Source organism: Heterodontus francisci, chromosome 18, assembly GCF_036365525.1.
Source record: "Heterodontus francisci isolate sHetFra1 chromosome 18, sHetFra1.hap1, whole genome shotgun sequence".
Classification (NCBI taxonomy): domain Eukaryota; kingdom Metazoa; phylum Chordata; class Chondrichthyes; order Heterodontiformes; family Heterodontidae; genus Heterodontus; species Heterodontus francisci.
This window is the reverse complement of record NC_090388.1, coordinates 7080538-7102600: the sequence shown is the minus strand read 5'-3', so window position 1 is coordinate 7102600 and position 22063 is coordinate 7080538. Positions and strand designations below refer to the sequence as shown.

The window sequence follows — 22063 nt, the reverse complement described above, 5'->3', positions numbered from 1 at the left end:
TCCGTCCGGTCTCATTCCTTTTTATAGACTTTGTAGCGGTTAGGTACAACTGAGTGGCTTGCTAGGCCATTTCAGAGGGCATGTAAGAATTAACCACATTGCTGTGGGTCTGGAGTCACATGTAGGCCAGACCAGGTAAGGACAGCAGATTTTCTTCCCTAAAGGACATTAGTGAACCAGATGGGTTTTTACAACAATTGACAATGGTTTGATGGCCATCATTAGACTAGCTTTTAATTCCAGATTTTATTAAGTTCAAATTCCACCTTCTGCTGTGGTGGGATTCGAACCCATGTCCCCAGAGGAATACCCTGGGTCTCTGGGTATTAGTCCACTGATAATACCACTATGCCACCACCTACCTAAATAGTTACTAATCAACAGAGGTTTCCATTAGTTACTGATCAATAGAGCCTTGAGCTAGTTAGTTCGTTAGTTATCAGCACAGGCTTTGCAGTGGCAGATAATTACTAATGATTCCAGTCTTCGGTTAGTTACTAACTAAGAGAGGCCCCATTTGAAGCTGGGGCATTGGTCCTAATCAACAATTAATGCCTCGAGATAACCTTCCGATAAGGTGAATTTATATTGGCCATTACATATTAAGCAAGAGTCTGCAATTCTGATAAGGTCAGGGAGGTGCTTTTAGCAAAAAGCATGAATAGCCCATAATGGATATAAATATAAGTATAAAATAACCCATTAAGCTCTATGTAGCTTCAGCTGCATTTTCACAAAATTTGCCAGGAAGAATTTTAATATATTGGAGCTCCAAGACTTGCTGAATCCACTAAATAAATGGATGCAGAGGAGCTCAAGTTTTACTTTTAAGTTTTTCTCACCTAGAATTCTTACTCCAGATATGAACCAGTTTCATGAGAGGAGTTGGAGAATACTGTCCTTCCGAGGCAAGCCTGCTGATCTGTAAATAGGACAAGGTAGATGTATAAATAAAGCACTCCATTGTAACAATTGGGCAGTTTAGAAGTTACCTGTGACAGCCTGCATCCATTTTATTTGAAAACATGCACCCAAATCACGCCCTAAAATAAATCAACAGGGCTCTGTGTTCCGATGAAAGGTCACAGACTCGAAACACTAACTCTGCTTCTCTCTCCACAGATGCTTCCTGACCTGCTGAGTATTTCCAGCACTTTCTGTTTTTATTTTGGAGTGAAACTGTGTTCTGGGAAGGGGATATCTTAAAAGTTAGAGCCAGGTCATTCAGGGATGATGTCAGGAAGCACTTCTTCACATAAAGGGTAGTGGAAATCTGGAACTCTTTCCCTCAATAGGTTGTGGATGCTGGGGGTCAACCGAAAATTTCAAAACTGAGATTAAGATTTCTTATGAGAAAGGGGATTAAGGATTTACAGACCCAAGGCGGTAAATGGCGTTAAGATACAGATCAGCCATAATCGCACTGAATTACCAAACAGGACTGAGGGGCTGAATGCCTCCTCCTGTTCCTTTGTAAAGGCCCTCCGTCAAAAATCCAATGTTCTTTCACGGTCGAGTTATGCGGGTGCATCATCGATACGAAGGAGCAGAGTGACAGCTGACCGCAATGGAGCGACTGTTACCTGTGGCCACACTACGCCATGAAACACTGCGTCTGTCTCGTCCACCGTGAAAGCATAGGACTCAAAGTCAGAAAAGAAAGCAGCAATCTGATTTATTCCCAGACGCCTCAAATATTTCAGCTGGTTTATGCACCTTGGCTGGATCTGTAGGTAAGACAAGGAAAATGAAAACATAGCAGATCCGTAATTATAAAAATTGCAGTCCTATACAACATATTGCATCACAAACTTAAAGGGTTCAGTCGTGTCCTGCTTCTGCTCCTGAAGGTAGAGAAATCATGAGAAAAATAAAAATAAATTGCATTTATGCAGCCACCAGATGTTTCAAAGAGCTTTACAACCAATGAATTACTTGGGAGTGTAGTCACGGTTGTAATGTAGGAAACACGGTAGCAGTTTTCACACAGCAAGATCCCACAAATAGCAATGTGATAATGACCAGATAATCTGTTTTTTTGTGATGTTGATTAAGGGATAAATATTGGCCCAGGACACCAGAGGGAAACTCTCCTGCTCTTCTTCGAAATAGTGCCATGCGATCTTTTACGTCCTGGGGTCATGTTAATGTCTCATCCGAAAGATGACACTTCTGACGGTGCAGCACTCCCTCAGTACTGCAATGGAGCGTCAGTCTAAATTGTTGCGCTCAAGTCCTGGAGCGGGACTTGAACTCGCAACCATCTGACTCAGAAGTGAGAGTGTTACCAACTGAGCCATGGCTGACACGAGTCCAAATCACACTATGGTAACTTATGAACTCAATCAAATCTGGTTTCTTTATGAAAGGGACAAGGACTAAGAGGGGTCATCTGATCAGGAGGAGCAGCAGACAGATCCCTGGAGGGTGAACGAAGAATGGAAACATGCAGCCCCAACATGCTGGAAAGCAGAAATACAAACAAGGGCAAAAGTCCTGATCATTTTAAAGTGGATGGGGCTACTAACTGTATTAAAGTTTTGCATGACTCGACATTGCGTAATCTAAACCAATGATAATTTTTAAGAAATGAATACTATGTTGCAAATGCAACACAAAACACTGAATTTCTGGGGGAAAAAGTTGCATTTAAATAGCACCTTGCACATCCCTGGATATCCCAAAGTGCTTTATAGCTAATGAAGTACTTTTGAAGTGTAGTCACGATTAAATGTAGGGAAATGTGGCAACCAATTTGTGCAAGCTTCCACAAACAGCAATGACTAAATAATCTGTTTTAGTGATGTTGGTTGAGGGTTAAATATTTGCCCAGAACACAGGGGAGCACACCTTTGCTCGTCTTCAAAATAGCAGTGGGATCTTTTATATCCAGACTGGGCCTTGTTCCTATCCTTACAACGTCTCTGCCAGTGCAGCACTCGCTCAGTATTGCACTGGGATTCTGTGCTTATGTCGCTGAAGTGGGGTGTTAACCCACGACCTTCTGACTCAGAGGCGAGATTGCTACTGAGCCACAGTGGAGATCAGTGCTTTCTACCAATACACCAATGTTTACTCTATGTTCTCTGTCCTTAGTCAACAGGAGGAAAACATGAGCTTAAATCAGTGAAGAATTGGAATGTCATACTAGTGCAAGAGAGGCTGCCCAAGAGGCTTTTATTCCACATTCCACATATTCCATATGGGTGGCACAGTGGCGCAGTGGTTAGCACCACAGCATCACAGCTCCAGCGACCCGGGTTCAATTCTGGGTACTGCCTGCGTGGAGTTTGCAAGTTCTCCCCGTGTCTGCGTGGGTTTTCTCCGGGTGCTCCGGTTTCCTCCCACAAGCCAAAAGACTTGCAGGTTGGTAGGTAAATTGGCCATTATAAATTGCCCCTAGTATAGGTAGGTGGTAGGGAAATATAGGGACAGGTGGGGATGTGGTAGGAATATGGGATTAGTGTAGGATTAGTATAAATGGGTGGTTGATGGTCGGCACAGACTCGGTGGGCCGAAGGGCCTGTTTCAGTGCTGTATCTCTAAACTAATCTAAACTAAACATTAAACCCACACTGTGCCGGAGCTGCGAGTTGGCTATTACAGACTTTGGATGCCAAAGTCCTCATCACCTTGAATAAGGATGTTTGACTCAAAATAGGAGGGCAGGGAGGGGGAAGAGAAGAAATTCAACACATTATACAAATTGATTTCTAATCATTCATCCTGAAATCGGCTGATATTTGGAACTTTGCAGAACAGTTAAAACATTTAAGCATAAAGTAACTGTCAGTAACACTCAACCAGAGGTTATGCAGCCGCTAATTTGGCACAGTATTATGTGTTGAAACACTTTTGCATGGAATTTCTGCTTTGTATTGAAAATCTAATTTTACTGGATCAATTTTCAACACAACATTCAGCTAGAAGGAATACACATTGAGCCCTATTGTCTGAGATTCAGCAAAGCTTGGAATCCAAAACACATAAAATTTTGTAAGTTCGCACTTGTAACTATGCTAGTAAAGTATGAATTTAAATTAACTAACTGCTTCTGAGTGAACGAGAAATTCACCCCATCATATATACATATGCTCACAAGCTATGGGGATAGATTCATCAAATCCAGCACCTTTCTTGCATACTCATGTTATTTACCCATTTTGATCTGTTAATTAATTATAGGTGGCTATCCTGTACTTTTAAACTTTAGAAGTGAGAGAAAGGAATCATTTTTTGAGGCTCAATTCATCCCCCTCTTTCACTTTTCTCGATAATCCTCACAGATTGTCAGTGCTGCATTGCACCAAGTCGTCCTCAGCATTTGCCTGTCAGCTGGCTCATCCATGCAATCACAATGCTAATCCCGAGCTATAGCCTAGTGCCAAGCACCAAGAGGGTCCAATGCCTGATTTACAGCAGGCAGGAACATCGCTATGGTGAATCTAGAACTACAAAACATGGTGCAAGAACTTTTAAGCTACCAATCCATTATGTTGTTGGTAAAACACACCAGTGCAAGATTTAGCAGGAAGGGGGTAACTCAAAGGGAAATGAACCCCTTTGAGAAATTAGTTTTCTCACCATGGTTTAGTAATACTGCAAAGGACTTGCATTTATAATTCCACCTTTCACAGCCTCAGGACATCCCAAAGCACTTAACAGCCAATGAAATGAAGTGTGGTCACTGCCGTAATATGGGAGAAACACAGCAGCCAAATTGCGCACAGCAAACTCCCACAAACGGCAATGCGATGATCAGGATAGCTGGTTTACAGATCTTGATTGAGGGATAAATATTGGCCAGGGCACCACAAAAACCTCCCCTGCTCCTCTTTGGATAGTGCCACGGGATCTGTAACATCTACCCAGGAGGGAAAATGGGGCCTCGGTCTGATGCCTCATCTGAAAGACAGCACCTTTGGCAGTGCAGCACTCCTGCTATACTGCTCTGGGAGCATTGGCCTGGATTACATGCTCACGTCTGTGGAATGGGACTTAAACCCAGAACTTTCTGACTCAGACGACAGCGTTACCCACTAAGCTACAGCTGACACCTGAGTATGTGCCAAATACTGTATGTACTGTGCTCACCTGGTCTCTTAGCTGAAGAATTTGAGATACTGATACAGTCATGCACAGGACGATCTGGAGCAGTTTAGGCAGATAGTCTTTGATTAGATGGCCCAGCTTTTTCATCACCACTTCAATGCCGTTTAGCAGGCTGTGCTGACGTCCCAGGGGTAAAACCTTTGACATATCCAGGGCTTTTACTGACTGTAACACTGCACACAGACAGGATTCTGAAGCAAGTAAGATTAAAAGGTTGTCTGAAACATGCAACACAAACCCCAAACTCAATATTTCTGTTTTTGTTACTATAAACATTACATGTTCTCCTGCCGTCGCACAACAGAGTTTTTAAGTAGCCTTTTTTGTAACACATAAGGACTTTGACAAGCACAAAGCTGTTTGACCCCAGACTTGGACTTTTCAAAGCAAGCTGTTGAATTATATCACACTAAACACCACAATTGAACCCTGAGGTGAGTTACAGCGTTAATGCTGCTGCAGTGCTTTCATTTACTTGAAGTCAATGTAAAAAAAAAAATCAACTTGCAATCCAAAGGTCATGTGTTCAAATCCCACCAGGGCAAATTGTTTAACTAAATTCAATCAACCTGGTGATTTGTGGCTGGAATCAGAAATAATGACAAAAGCTTCTGGGTTCTCTGCAAAACCTTCCTGGCTCACTAATGTCCCTCAGGGAAGGGAGCCTGCCATCTTTGCCCAGTCTGGCCTACTTGGCTCCAGTTCGATACTGGGAAGTTGACTTAATATTCACAGGGCAACCAGGGATGGTCAAGAAATACTGCCGTGTCTGTGGTGCCCAATCCCAAGATCAAATGTAAAACAAATAGTGGAGGGACAGCAGGGCAGTGGGATTAGTTTGGGATTGATACAGGGCTATGGGGAAAGTGCGGGCCAGTGGGATTAGTTTGGGATTGATGCAGGACTATGGGGAGAGAGTGGGACGGTGGGATTAGTTTGGGATCGATATGGACTATGGGGAGAGTGGGACGGTGGGATTAGTTTGGGATCGATGCAGGGCTATGGGGAGAGAGTGGGACGGCGGGATTAGTTTGGGATTGATACAGGGCTATGGGGAAAGTGCGGGGCAGTGGGATTAGTTTGGGATTGATACAGGACTATGGGGAGAGAGTGGGACGGTGGGATTAGTTTGGAATCGATATGGGCTATGGGGAAAGTGCGGGGCAGTGGGATTAGTTTGGGATTGATACAGGGCTAAGGGGAAAGAGCAGGGCAGTGGGATTAGTTTGGGATTGATATGGGCTATGGGGAGAAAGCAGAGCAGTAGGATTAGTTTGGGATTGATACAGGGCTAAGGGGAGAAAGCGGAGCAGTGGGATTAGTTTGGGATTAATACAGGCCTAAGGGGAGAGAGTGGGACGGTGGGATTAGTTTGGGATCGATATGGACTATGGGGAGAGTGGGACGGTGGGATTAGTTTGGGATCGATGCAGGGCTATGGGGAGAGAGTGGGACGGTGGGATTAGTTTGGGATTGATACAGGGCTATGGGGAAAGTGCGGGGCAGTGGGATTAGTTTGGGATTGATACAGGACTATGGGGAGAGAGTGGGACGGTGGGATTAGTTTGGAATCGATATGGGCTATGGGGAAAGTGCGGGGCAGTGGGATTAGTTTGGCATTGATATGGGCTATGGGGAGAAAGCAGAGCAGTAGCATTAGTTTGGGATTGATACAGGGCTAAGGGGAGAAAGCGGGGCAGTGGGATTAGTTTGGGATTAATACAGGCCTAAGGGGAGAAAGCGGGGCAGTGGGATTAGTTTGGGATTGATACAGGGTTAAGGGGAGAAAGCGGGGCAGTGGAATTAGTTTGGGCTTGATACAGGGCTATGGGGAGAGAGTGGGGCAATGGGATTAGCTTGGGATTGATGCAGGGCTATGGGGAGAGAGTGGGGCAGTGGGATTAGTTTGGGATTGATATGGGCTATGGGGAGAAAGCAGAGCAGTGGGATTAGTTTGGGATCGATGCAGGGCTATGGGGAGTGAGTGGGGCAGTGGGATTAGTTTGGGATTGATATGGGCTATGGGGAAAGTGCAGGGCAGTGTGACTATGACCAGTATTCGCGCCTGATCCTAGAGAGCAGGTACTAGAGGCTTTCAAAACAGTGCAGGGCTCCAGTGAAGCTCAACACAAGTTCAGGGAACAGTACCTCATCTCCCGATTAGGCACTTTACAGCCCTCTGCACTCAACATTGAGTTCAACAACTTCAGACCATGACTTGCATTTTGATTGTTTTTTTAACCATGTGCCAGTCTTAAACTTGTTTTTCATGTTTTTGTTTTTGGACAGAGCTGTTCATTATTCTGCCATTAACACACTCTCAAGACAAATGCCTTCTGTTCCATGACCTCTTTGTCATTTAGTTTCTCCTGCCCTCTGCCCTATCACAGACCTTTCCTTTTATTCTTCTTCCCCACATCCCCCCCCCCCTTTCACTTGCTCAAAACCTATTAGATTTCTAAACTCTGCCAGTTCTGATGAAAGGTCACTGACCTGAAACGTTAACTTTGCTTCTCTCTCCACAGATGCTGCCAGACCTGTTGTGTATTTCCAGCGCTTTCTGTTTTTATACCGGAGGTTATGTGACAGTGAGGGGCTTAAACTGTCCATGTCTAACACATCATAAACCTCACAGCGGTTAACTGGATAGCGATCAATGGGATTATCTGAAGGTTAACATGATTTCAATGTGTGGGAAAGAACAAATTGGAGACAAAGTAGACAGCAAACATCAGCCTCGATGGCTTTAAATTGGGGATCCTAAATCTAGTTTGCAAAGTCTGCATTAAAAATCATGAACTTAAAATGTACACATACTACATTCTCTTTTTACAATAGGTATGAAGACAGATGACTTCTCTGCACGCATCACAGAAGGAACAGCAGTACCAAAGCAAAACATTGCAGATGCTGGAAATAGATAACAGAAAATAGTGGAAACATTCAGAGGTCATGCAGCATCTGTGGCGAGAGGGATAGAGGTAACCTTTCAGGCCGATGACCCTTGAGAAGTGGAAAAAGTTAATCAAGGCAGCAGTTTTTAAGTATAGAGGCAGGGAAAGGAAACAGCAGTTTAAAGTATAAATAATAGAATCTGCAGAGTCCCACTAGCGCATACCCTGCATCAAATGCTTTGCTGGCTCAAGCAGAAGGTCCAGAAAAACTTGTATCTCCTCAGGCAACGAGCCAGCCAGGAAGTTTAGCACGATGGTCATGCGGGTCCGTGCTGCAGCTCGGCCTTGTGTTTTGCTCCCAGTTTTGCTCCTCATGCGTCCGTAAAGGATCCTTTAAATAAAGAGGAGGAATTTTTTTAACAAGGAAGAATTGTAATTTACTTTTGAAGACAGCAATAGCTTTTCGTCAGAAAATAATGAGATGTGTAAGTCTAACACTTTAGTACAGCCACCCAGGAATACATACAGACCCCACAAGGCAACAACCACATTTTCTTCAAAATGCTATCAAGATTTTTGCCTCTGCTGCTCGATCGAAACTGCCAACTTTCAGCTCAATATCATCCATCTCTGTCCCTGCCTCAGTTCATCTGCGGAAGGAAACCTTCCAAACTCGACTATTCCAAAGCTCTCCTGACTAACTTCCCACGCTCTACTCTCTGTTAGCTTAAGCGCATCTAAAACTCTGCTGCCCCGCATCCTAACTTGCACCAAGTCCCGTTCACCCATCACCCCCACTGCGCTCACAGATTTACACTGGCTCCCAGTCTATCAACACCTCAATTTTAAAATCCTTCCGTGGCCTCACACCCTCCTCCCTACCTCTGTAATCTCCTCCAGTCCTACAACCCTCCAAGATCTCTGTTGTCCCAATTCGGACCTCTTGAGCATTCCCAATTTTCATCGTTCCACCACTGGTGGCCGTGCTTTCAGCTGACCCTGCCCCAAGCTCTGGAATTCCCTCCCTAAACCTGTCCACCTCTTTTAAGACACTTGATAAAGCAAATTATTTGATCAAGCTTTTCGTCACCTGTCTGAACATTCACTCCTCTGGCTTAGCGTCAAAGTTTGACTATTAAGTTCTTGTGAAGCATCTTAGAGTTCCTTTTAAAATGGCAAAATGTTCCAAGTGAACGCTGCTGTTAGTATTCCACATACTGATTGCTGTGGATGTGAACAACAGCTTGATATCTATAATAAAAGCAAAATACTGCGGATGCTGGAAATCTGAAATAAAAACAAAAAGTGCTGTAATTACTCAGCAGGTCTGGCAGCATCTGTGCAGAGTTAACGTTTCAGGTCAGTGACCTTTCATCAGAATGGACCAATAATGAAAGGTCACTGACCTGAAATATTAACTCTGCTTCTCTCGCCACAGATGCTGCCAGACCTGCTGAGTATTTCCAGCCCTTTTTGTTTTTATCCTGACATCTAACCCTGCCCCCCAGACCCTCTGACATTCAGGACCAGCCTCGAGACTCTTCCCTGTTCTGTCTCTGGCAGTAGAGTGGTCCCTTGAGTCTTGGCAGCCAGAACTGAACATGGTACTAAATTTGTGGTCACTGTTGATTAAATGCTGGGTTGATAACAGTGACCACTGAAAGCAGTGAGTAGAAAGCACGAAACGCAAGAATATTTAATGTGTCAAGAATACACACTTCAGACCTCCGAATTAGAAAAATAGAGAGACGGATAGAAATGACCAAAAATAGACAAAGCAAATACAAAGACATGCAGCATTTGTTTACCAACGTCTCACATCTTAACTTAGAATCATAAAATGATACAGCACAGGAGGTGGCCATTCGGCCCATTGAGCCGATGTCAGCTCTTTGGTAGAGTTATCCAATTAAACCCAATCCCTTGCTCTTTCCCCATAACCCTGCAAACCTCTTGGCTGCAGTGCTTAAAACTAACTGTCGCTGTATATAAAACTAAATGTTAACTGCACTGTAGAAGGAAGGAAGGTCAGGACGGAGTTACACGCTCCAGTGAAGTACTGAACTGGTGAAAAACTTCCCCTTGTGCAAGAGTTCAATGAATAACACATTTTTGTAAAATCAGACATGGCTGAGAGGTGACCTAATAGAGGTCTTTAAAATTATGAATGGGTTCAAATAGGGTAGAGATGTTTCCACTTGTCATAAATATAAGATAGTCACTAATAAATCCAAAAGGTAATTCAGGAGAGATGTCTTTACCCAGAGAGCGGTAAGAATGTGGAGCTCACTTCCATGGGAGTAGCTGAGGTGAACAGTGTAGATGCATTTATGGGGAAGCTGCATAAACACAGGAGGGAGAAAGGAATAGAAGGATACGCTGGTAGGGTGAGATGAAGAGGGATGGGAGAAGGATCAGGCGGAACATGAACACTGGCATGTACCAGTTAGGCCAAATGGCCTGTTCCTGTGCTGTAGACGCAATGTAGACTCAAGAGTCAACATGGTTTTGTGAAAGGGAAAGTATGTTTAACTAATTTATTAGAGTTCTTCTAGGAACTAACAAGCAAGGTGGATAAAGGGGAACCTGCAGATGTGGTGCACTTAGATTTTCAAAAGGCATTTGATAAGGTTACTGTACAAGATAAGAGTATGTGGTGTAGGGGTAACATATTAGTATGGATAAAGGACTGGTTAGCTAACAGGAAGCAGAGAGTAGGGATAAATGGATCTTTTTCAGATTGGCAAGCTGTAGCTAGTGGAGTGCCACAGGGATCAGTGCTGGGGTCTCAACTATTTACAATCTAGATCAATGACTTGGATGAACAGACCAAAAGGACAGTAGCTAAATTTGCCAATGACAACAAGATAGGAAGGAAAGTCAGTTGTTAAGAGGAGGTAAAACGTCTACACAAGGAGATAGGTAGGTTAAGTGAGTGGGCAAAAATTTGGCAAATGGAGTATAATATGGGAAAATGTGAACTTTTCCACTTTGGCAGGAAGAATAGAAAAGCAGTATATTATTTAAATGGAGAGTGATTGCAGAACTCAGTGATAGAGAGATCCGGGTGTCCTGGTACATGAATCACAAAAGGTTAGCATGCAGATACAGCAAGTGATTAGGAAGGCAAATGAAATGTTGGCATTCATTGCAAGGGGAACACAGTGTAAAAGTAGGGAAGTTTTACTGCAGCTATACAGGACCTTGGTGAAACTACATCTGAAGTACCGTGTACAGTTTTGGCCACCTTATTTGTAAAAGGATAGAATTCTATGCTGTATGGTTTGTGTATATTTAAAAAAAAACATTTACAAGCCGCTTTGCCTACCTCATTATAATTGGGATGAGCTCACTCCTGTGTGGGGCTGACACGATGGTCATCTCCTCTGCGATGCTGAAGTGAATTATTTCTTCTTTGAAGTTCTTGTCCTCCAGCAGTCGCTGGAGATTTTCCCTGCACCAAGAAACCAAGAGCTGGTTTTAAGATTATTATCCCAGACATGTGAAATGTCAATGGAAACACAGATTTTTCTTCACTGATTTCAGAAATTGGATTATAAACTTTCCATAAAACGCAGTCTAAATCATTCACATTTTCTTCAGCGGATTAGATATTTAAGAGTTGGTTTTGTCTTCAGGTCTAGAAGACCTGGTTTAGATCAGGTGCTAATTCTGCCTGAAATACAAAGTGCTAAGCTCATTTGAATAATTATCCAGCTGCAAACAGGAGAGATGAGAGAAAACAATAATGCTTAAATGGATTATACAGAGTCTGTTCCAATAAGAAAATTGAAAAGTGTTGAGAGAGTCTCAACTGACACCTCAACCCACTAAAGGCCAAAGGAGCTGGAACTCGGAAATTTGTTTTTAATTTTAACAAGATATGGACATCGCTGCCAAGACCAGCATTTACTGCCCATCCCTATTTACCCTCAAGGTTGTGGTGGTGAACCGCCTGCATGAATACAACTGAGTTACTCGCTAGGCCAGTTCAGAGGGCAGTTAAAAGTCAACCACATTGCTGTGGGTCTGGAGTCACACATAGGCCAGACTGGATAAGGATGGCAGATTTCCTTCCCTAAAAGGACGTTAGCAAAGCAGATGGGTTTTTACAATAGTTTCATGGTCACCATTACTGAGACTAGATGTTTATTCCAGACTTATTTCATTTACTGAATTTAAATTTCTCAGTTGCTCTGGTGGGATTTGAACTTGTGTCGCTGGAACATTAGTCCAGAGCTCCGGAGCACTAGTCCAATAACATAACCACCATGGTATTATACCCCCAGCAAGAAGTGGCAGGCTTTCCCGCCTCTAGATCATACTCTAGATCGGTTATGATGAAAAATCACCACGCTGAAACATCAACTCTGTTTAATGGAAACTGACAGCACAGAGGAGGCCAGTCGTGCCTGTGCTGGCTCTTTGAAAGATCAGCTGTGCTTACTTGCACATCCCGCTTTTTGCCCATTACCCTGCAAGCTCCTTATCCTCAAGTATGTGTCCAATTCCCTTTTAAATTATTTATGGAATCAGCTTCTGCCACCTCTTCAGTTGCAGCATTCCAGATCAACAACTCCAAGTGGAAAACATGTGCATCTCCCCTCTAGCTCTTTTACTAGTGATTTTGAATCTATGGCCTCTAGTTATTCACCCAATTACTTGAGGGATTTTTTTTTCTCTACCTACCCTAACAAAACCTCTCATGATCTTGAAAATCTCTAGCAGGTCACTTCTTTAGCTTCCCTGTTCCAAGGAGAACAGTCTCCTCATAACCATGTCCCTTCAACCCTGGTAACATCCTGGCAAACCTCCTCTGTACCATTTGTAAGGTTTTTACACCTTTACTAAGCATAGTTTTCTCTCTCCAGAGATACTTCTTTCCCCATTCATTCATGAGATGTGGGTGTCGCTGGCTAGGCCAGCATTTATTACCCATCCCTAATTGCCTTTGAGAAGGTGGTGGTGAGCTGCCTTCTTGAACTGCTGCAGTCCGTGTGGGGTAGGTACACCCACAGTGCTGTTAGGGAGGGAGTTCCAGGCTTTTGACCCAGTGGCAGTGAAGGAATGGCCAATATAGTTCCAAGTCAACACGGTGTGAGACTTGGAGGGCAATGTGCAGGTGGTGGTGTTCCCATGTACCTGCTGCCCTTATCCCTCTAGTTGGTAGAGTCATGGGTTTGGAAGCTGCTGTCAAAGGAGCCTTGGTGAGTTGCTGCAGTGTATCTCATCGATCGTACACACTGCAGCTACAGTGTGCCAGTGGTGGAGGGAGTGAATGTTGAAGGTAGTGGATGGGGTGTCAAATCAAGTGGCTACTTTGTCCTGGATGGTGTTGAGCTTCTTGAGTGTTGTTGGAGCTGCACCCATCCAAGAAAGTGGAGAGTATTCCATCACACTCCTGACTTGTGCCTTGTAGATGGTGGACAGGCTTTGGGGAATCAGGAGGTACCTGACCTGAAAGTTTCCAGCAGTTTTTGTTTCTATTCTTGCTTAATCTGGTTATAGTGGCACTGTTTTATCCACTTGCACTAGTTTTAGTGGAAAGCGCCTCACACACGATCCAGGGAAATGTTCCTCACTCATGTATATTTACTAAACAAACATCTCCCACTATGCAGTAACCAAGTAAAGTACTCACAGCAATAAAAAACTCAAGACACAGTTCTGTCGTCTTACATTTTATCACTGCACAACAGGTCAACGTTCACATGAAATAGGTATCGATACTACATAGTCTACGACGGTGTCTATTGCTCATTTACAAATCAGAAATGCAATGGGTGGGCGAGGTGTGGCAGGAAGAGCTGAAAGGATCCAGAGAAGGCTTAAAATATTGTTAACATTTTTGGGTCTTTTAATGTACCTCCCAAGAACCCAACCACCTTCCTGACAGGTTTCTTGGCTTCGCTAGGGACTTGGTGTTTCAGACATGCTGTGCTGCAGGGTTCTCGATCATAATACCCACGCTCCCACCCACTGTGGCCAGGAGCTTCCAACGGCCTCTCCAGACCCAAACGGAGCATGACGCATGGCCGAGGTTAGGTGGCGAGTTTGGCGAGACCCCTTTCCACCGGATTTCCTAGTCCAGTATGTTCTGTTCATACACAAACAAGTACAGGTGGGGCATACCGGACGTGACTATAGACTCCTTTATACTCTCTTTACAGCAGAGAAAAAGACCATTCAGCCCAACAGGTCCATGCTAGTGTCTGTGCTGCACACGAGCCTCCTCCAACCCCTCTTCATCTCTTCCCAACATATCCTTGTAACATATTCTTCTATTCCTTTCTCCCTCAGGTGTTTATCCAGCTTCCTCTTAAATGCAACTATACTACTCATCTCAACGACTTCCTGTGTAGCGAGTTCCACATTCTATTTAAAATGCTTTTAGTTGAGTATTTACATTGCAGTGTACCAGAGGTTCTCCCCCCTAGCAGGAAAGTCTAGAACTAGGGGTAGTAGTCTCAGGATAAGGGGTTGGCCATTTAGAAGTGAGGTAAGGAGAAATTTCTTCACTCAGAGGATAGTGAATATTTGGGATTCTCCACTCCTGAGAGCTAAGGATGCTCAATCATTCAGTGTATTCAAGACTGAGATCAATAGATTCTTGGGCAGTAAGGGAATCGAGGAATATAGAGACCGCGCGGAAAGTGGAGTTGAGACTGAATGGTGGAACAGGTTTGAGGGGCCATATGGCCTGCTTCACCCCCTATTCCTTATCTGCTTATAATATATGGAGAAGTAACTGTAGCTATAATCATAGAATCACAAAATGGTTACAGCTCAGAAGGCGGCCATTCGGCCCATTGTGTCCATGTCGGCTCTCAGAGCTACTCAGATAGTCTCTGCTTTTTCACCATAGCCCTGCAAATGTTTCCCCTTCAGGTGCTTATCTAATTCCCTTTTGGAAGCCACAACTGAATCTGCCTCCACCACACTTGCAGGCAGCGCATTCCAGATCCTAACCACTCACTGCATTTTCCTCATGTCACCTTTGTTTCTTTTGTCAACCACCTTAAATCCATGCCCTGTGGTTCTCAACCCTTCCGACAATGGGAACAGTTTCTGCCTATCTATTCTGTCCAGACCCCTCATGATTCTGAACACCTATTATCAAATCTCCTCTCAAAACAGAACAGCCCCAGCTTCTTCAACTTATCCACATAACTGAAGTTCCTCATCCCCAGAACCATTCTCATGAATCTTTTCTGCACCCTCTCCAGTGCCTTCACATCCTTCCTAAAGTGTGGTACCCAGAATTGGATACAATACTCCAGGTAAGACTGAACCAGTGTTTCATGAAAGGTCCACCATAAACTTACTTGGTTTTGTATTCTATGCCTCTATTTATAAAGCCCAGGGTGCCATATGCCTTAACCAGTTTCACAACCTGCCCTGCCACCTTCGATAATTTGTGCACATATACTCCCAGGTTCATCTGCTTCAGCACTCCCTTTAGAATTGTATCCTTTATTTTACATTGCCTCTCCTTGTTCTTCCTACCAAAATGAATCACTTCACATTTCCCTGCATTAAACTTCATCTGCCATGCGTCCGCCCATTTCACCAGCCTGTCCACGTACTCGAAGTCTATTGCTGTCCTCCTCACAGCTCACAATACTTCCAAGTTTTGTGTCATCTGCAAATTTTGAAACTGTGCCCTGCACACTCCAGTCTAGGTCTTTAATACAGAAAAAGAAAAGCAGTGGTCCTAATACCAATCCTTGGGAAATCCCACTATATACCCTCCTCCAGTCCAAAAAACAACCACTCACCACTACTCTCTGTCTCCTGTCCCTCAGCTACCTTCATATCCATGCTGCCACTGTCCCTTTTATGCCATGGGTTTCAACTTTGATGACAAGCCTATTATGTGGCAGTTTACCAAATGCCTTTTGGAAGTCCATGTACACCACATGAAATGCATTACCCTCATTAACCCTCCATGTTACTTCTTCAAAGTTCTCAATCAAACGAGTCAAACACAATTTGCCCTTAAATTCATGCTGGCTTTCCCTAATTAATCCACATTTGTCCAAGTGACTGTTAATTTTATCCCTGATTATCATTTCTAAAAGCTTTACCGAGGTTAAGCCGACTGGCCTGCAGTTGCTGGGTTTATCTTTACACCCTTTTTTTGAACATTTGCAATTCTCCAACCCTCTGCTACCACACCTGCATCTAAGGAGGACTGGAAGATTATAACCAATGCCTCCGCAATTTTCACCCTTATGCCCCAAGTATCCTCGGATGCTTCTGATCCGGTCCTATCTAATACTTGCTCTTCATCAATTTTAGCGCATCCAGTGGACAATGGACAATCTCCACTGATATGTTTTTCTAAATTTTGTGATTAGGGACTACCTTTTCTGCCTCCCAGTATTCTGCTCGCTCCCTCCCAAAGTCACAAACTTGAAGCCTGAAGGCTAACACAAATGTGTAAACACACACTGTAAGAGATTTGCAGAGACGGAGAAAGACACAGACAATGAGAGAGCAAGAGACCACAGCATGAACAAGAGATTGGAGGGGTGGGGGGGCATACTTAAGATAGAGGGAAAAAGAGAAACAAGAGATAGACACAAAACACAGACAAACAGATGAACTGGAAACTACAACACAAGCAAAAACACAATTGCAGAGACAACGTTTTGTTAATTCCTGCCAGTAAGCAATGTTTTGGGAATTCACCAGTGTTAAATAAATAATCCAACCATTTAATAAAGGCTTATTACAAAGGCACGGGACAGGTTAACATTACCTGTACGGCAGCAGGTGTGGGTGTTTGTAGGTGAGCAGACATTCCAAAGCCATCTTCTGCACATCCTGGTAATGATGACACAACAGCTAGAACAGGAGGTAAAGAACAGTTTAAAAGAGACGCTTAACCACAGGAAAAGCGAGATATATATGTATCACAGGTGCTCAGAGCCATGTACTGGATTGATTACCTGTGTGTATAATTCTTTCAGCTTGGGTTCCAGGTAAAGCGACCTTGGGTTGGTAAACTTAGAGAAAACTTTCAGGTGAGCAATCAATTGCCTGTAACAACATAAATTGTTGTTAAAATTTGCAGAACCGGAAACATGCCCAGGATAATTTGTATTAAAACTCTATGCAAATGAGTGGAGGGCTGGATCATCTCAAAGTATAACCTGCATTTCACTGCCAAAATAGCACGGGTGCTGGGTCTCTGGAGTGATACCATGAATGCATCTTGTGAAGGATCCAAATGTTTCAGTGGGTCACCTTTTGCTTCACAGACCAACCCTGTCACACATCAAAATGCGCTTGTACAGAGCAGCTTCGCTCAGTTAGCAACACTCTCGCCTCAGTCACTAAGTTGCAGGTCAAGCCCCACTCCAAGAGGTGAGCGCATAATCTAGGCCGACACTCCAGTTTAACACGGAGGGAGTGCTGCATTGCCAGAGACACATTCTTTGGATGATATGTTAAACGGAGGTCCCCCAGTCACCTAGTCAAGAGGTTCAGTGCAACTTGTATTTACAGAATGCCCTTAATGGAATAAAACAATCCAAAGCACTTCATAGAAATGTTATAATACAAGATTAGACATCGAGCCACATGAGGAAAAATTGGGGCAGGTGACCAAAAATTTAAGTCAAAAAGTAGGTTTAAAAAGTGTCTTCAAGGAAAAGAGATGTACAGAGGCGGTGAGGTTTATGGAGGGAATTCCAGAGCTTAGTGCTGAGTTAGCAGATGGCACAAGCCATCAATGGTGTGGCAACTAAAATTGGGGATGCTCAAGAGGCCAGACTGGAGGAACACAGAGATCCTGGAGGGTTGTGGGGCTGGAGGAGATTAGAGAGAGTAAAGATTGTCAAGCACTACTTTTGAGCAGTGGAAGTTTTGGAATTATATCAATTTGGATAAAAACTGCAGTTAAAGATGATTCATCTGTGGCTATAGCATGGCCTCAATCTGCCCTCTCCCCAAAAAGCTTCATCAGAAAATGAGCCCAATTTTAAATACAGCATCTACTGCCAATGGGGCATCATAAAATCTGCCTTTATATCAAGAGAAGAATCTGCATTTATATAACAACTATCACATCCTCAGGACATCCCAAAACCAAGAGGTACTTTTTGAAGTGTAATCGTTGCTCTAATGTAGGAAAGGCACCAGTCAATTTGCGCACAGCACGATCCCACACACAACAATAAGATAAAAGGACCATAAGATCGTTTTTTCTTAGCTGCAAGTTTATGGATATGTATTGGTTCAAGACACTGGGGAACTCCTCTGCTCTTCTTCGTTTTAACATTGGCGCAAATTAGCTTCTAATTCACACCAATATCAAAATGTTACCCAAGTCCTTAGTCAGTGCCCAACCTGACTCTAGAGTTAAATTCACAGGAATCTCTGTTGGACACTGCACACTCAGTTTGACAAAACAAAGTTCCAAGCGAGTTCCTTGGAACTCCTGCACACTTTTCACACATATCTAAACCTGACTATAATGTTGACAGTGTGGAGACATTGCAGCCAATACACCATCTAAAGGTTTAACATTCAGCTTGTGGGACAGACATTGTGTGTTGTGTGTGCAAACGGCCAGCAGCTCTTTCCCCAGCAGTGGAATTTGAGGTTCACACAGAACACTGCCTTGCCGAAACCCAAATAAGTACCAGCGAGACATGCAGTGTACATGCACTTAAGAGGGGATCCAACTTGTGACAACTAACATAGCTGCCAGCCTGTATATTTTTCGTGAAGGCTGAATGTAATAAAGCATTACATTCCTTTTTTGCAAAAAGAAATTATACCCATAGAATTACAACAGTTAAAGCACAAAAACAGACCATTCGGTCTAACTGGCCTATTTCAGTGTTTATGCCCCACACAAGCCTCCTCCACTCTATTAGCATATCATTCTAATCCTTTCTGCTTCATGTGCTTCTCTAGCTTCCCCTTAAATACATCTGCTCTGTTCACCTCAACTACCCGTTGTCATATACACTTCCACATTCCCACCACTCTCTGGGTAAGGATGTTTCTTCTGAATTCCTGTTTGGATTTATTAGTGACTATCTTATATTTATGGCCCCAAGTTTTTTGCCCCATTCGTTCATGGGATGTGGTGTCGCTGACTGGGCCAGCATTTATTGCCCACCCCGAATTGCCCTTGAGGTGGTGGTGGTAAGCTGCCTCTTTGAACTGCTGCAGTCCATGTGGTGTAGGTACACCCACAGTGCTGTTAGGAAGCGAGGTCCAGGATTTTGACCCAGCGACAGTAAAGGCACGGCGATTATAGTTCCAAGTCAGGATGGTGTGTGGCTTAGAGGGGAACTTGCAGGTGGTGGTGTTCCCATGCGTCTGATGTCCTTTGCTCTTCTAGGTGGTAGAGATCGTGAGTTTGGAAGATGCTGTTGAAGGAACCTTGGTTAGTTGCTGCAGTGCAACTTGCAGATGGTAAACACTGCGCGCCAGTAGTGGAGGGATTCAACGTTTAAGGTGGTGGATGGGGTGTCGATCAAGTGGGCAGCTTTGTCCTGGATAGCATCAAGCTTCGAGTGTTGTTGGAACCACACTCATCCAAGCAAGTAGAGATTATTCCATCAGACTGCTGACTTGTGCCTTATCCCTGGACAGGCTTTAGGGAGTCAGGAGATGAGTTGCTCACTGCAGAATTCCCAGCCTCTGACCCGCTCTTGTAGCCACAGTACTTAAATGGCTGCTCCAGTTCAGTTTCTGGTCATTGGTAACCCCCAGGATGTTGACAGTGGGGGATTCAGCGATCATAATGCCATTGAATGTCATGGGGAGATGCTCATCATCTGGCGCTTGTGTGGCACAAATTTTATTGCCACTAATCAGCCCAAGCCTGAATGTTGTCCAGGTCTTGCTGCATGTGGACACGGACTGTTTCATTAACTGATGAGTTGCGAATGGTACTAAACGCTGTTCAATCATCAGCGAACACCCCCTCCTCTGACCTTATGATAGAGAGAAGGTCATTGATGAAGCAGCTGAAGATGATTGGACCTAGTATTGGACCCTGAGGAACTCCTTCAGTGATGTCCTGGGGCTGAGATAGTTGGTCTCCAACAATCATTTTCCTTTGTGCTAGGTGTAACTCCAACCAATGGCGAGTTTTGCCCAACTCCCATTGACTAACTTTGCTAGGGCTCCTTGACGCCACACTTGGGCAAATCATACCTTGATGTCAAGGACAGTCACGCTCACCTTGTTAAATTCCAAAAAGCTTGTTATGGAAGGATGATGCTGGAGCCTATCTTTACTCAGTTTCACATTTATTGTACAGAGTAAAAGGATTATAAACATGTAGCTCCTCACTCAAAACCCTCCACCGGTCTCAGTGTCTCTTAAAAAGTGCTCAAGTAAGACCCCAATTAACACCCTCCGTCTGCATATAATTAAACCACTTATATACAATTAACAACCTCACCACTGGAATTCAGCTCTTTTGTCCAAGGCTGTAATGAGGTATGGAGCCGAGTGGCCCTGGCAGAACCCAAATTGAGCATCAGTGAGCAGGTTGTTACTGAGCAAGTGCTGCTTGATAGCAGTCTCCATGACACCTTCCATCACTTTGTTGATGATAGTTTGATAGGGTGGTAATTGGCCAGCTTGCATTTGTCCTGCCTTTTGTAGATAGGACACAACTGGACAATTTTCCATTGCCAGGTAGATGCCAGTGTTGTAGTTGTACTGGAACACAGGGCCCATAGCCTTTGCAGTATCCGGTGCCTTTAGCCATTTATTGATATCATGTGGAGTGAATTGAGTTGGCTGAAGACTGGCATCTGTGATGCTGAGGACCTCAGGAGGAGGCAGAGATGGATCATCCATTTGGCACTTCTGGCTGAAGATGGCTGCAAATGCTTCAGCCTTGTCTTTTGCACTGATTTGCTGGGCTCCCCCATCATTAAGGATGGGGATATTTGTGGACCCACCTCCTCCTGTTAGCTGTTTAATTGTCCACCACCATCCATGACTGGATGTGGCAGGACTGCAGAGCTTAAATCTGATTCATTGGTTGTGGGATCACTTAGCTCTGTCTATGGGTCTCCTTCACAAGTAAAAACATCTACTTTATGTGTGCCTTATTTAACCCTTTCATAATTTTGAAAATCTCCATCAGCCAGGCAGACATGCTAAAAAAAAGTGGTCGGTGTCTGTTTTCAGAGAGAAAGAAAGAAACTCAGACAGGTCAAAGATTCAACACAGACAGTGATTAGCATCTCTGCTTGGGTTTTTAGCCCTCAGATTCTGTGCTGCTGTTAAGCAATCCCACCCCCCCCCCCCCCCCCCACCACCACCACCACCACCGTGATGATCACAGAATTGAACCTATTTTATAACATTAAGATTCCCATCAATCCTGAGAGAATTCCCTACATTGGGTGGGTGTCTGGCTCATTTCTCTAGCCAATAAGTGCATCTCGTTTCCTTGTCCAGCATTGATCTGGTAGAAAAATAGATCCATACCTGAAAAATGATTAAATTATAACAAATAACTATGCTAAGCCCTGGGAGATGACCGTCCCCGGGTCCTGGGAAAAGCTTGAAGGGAATAAATTAAAAGCTGATCTGTGGAAACAACATTTCAGTGAGCGAGTGGTTATTTTGTGGAACAGACTCCCTAAGCAGACAGTGGAAGCAGAGTGTTGGTTTATTCAAATACAAATTAGATAGAATTCCTTCAGGTAATACTATTTTGTGATCCAATACATGAGTACTTTGGTCATGACATGTGGTGAGTGTAGCATGCTCGGGAAGGTCTGGTGACTATGGTTCCCAAAGCTCTCCACCACTGGGGGTTTTCCTCACCTCATGTCGGGCTATTTGGTAGACTGATTGATAGAGATTGATTGTTGTGATTGGTCAATAACTCCATTATCGTTGTATCATGTGACCAAGAGGACGGTAAAAGGTAAATTAGATGAACTGTGGGCTTTTCTCGTCAGGCAATTCCAATGTTCCTAACTGCAGGGATATGGAATTTACCCACATTTACAAAAGTACTTGGCAACTTTGGAATTACAAGTGCAATTGAAATGTTCCTGTGT

The 22063-nt window shown here is 43.9% G+C and overlaps 1 protein-coding gene across 2 annotated transcripts in view; it reads right to left on the bottom strand.

The window, feature by feature from the left end:
• utp20 (UTP20 small subunit processome component) overlaps positions 1-22063 on the bottom strand; it is a 151300-nt gene that overhangs the window by 83748 nt on the left and 45489 nt on the right. For both annotated transcript variants that reach the window (XM_068050196.1, XM_068050197.1), the window contains 7 exons: positions 16961-17051; positions 16771-16856; positions 11335-11460; positions 8231-8397; positions 5095-5303; positions 1584-1727; positions 843-922 (listed from right to left, as the gene is read on the bottom strand). In XM_068050196.1, coding sequence (XP_067906297.1) covers positions 843-922; positions 1584-1727; positions 5095-5303; positions 8231-8397; positions 11335-11460; positions 16771-16856; positions 16961-17051 — 903 coding nt within the window. The remainder of the gene's footprint in view (positions 1-842; positions 923-1583; positions 1728-5094; positions 5304-8230; positions 8398-11334; positions 11461-16770; positions 16857-16960; positions 17052-22063) is intronic.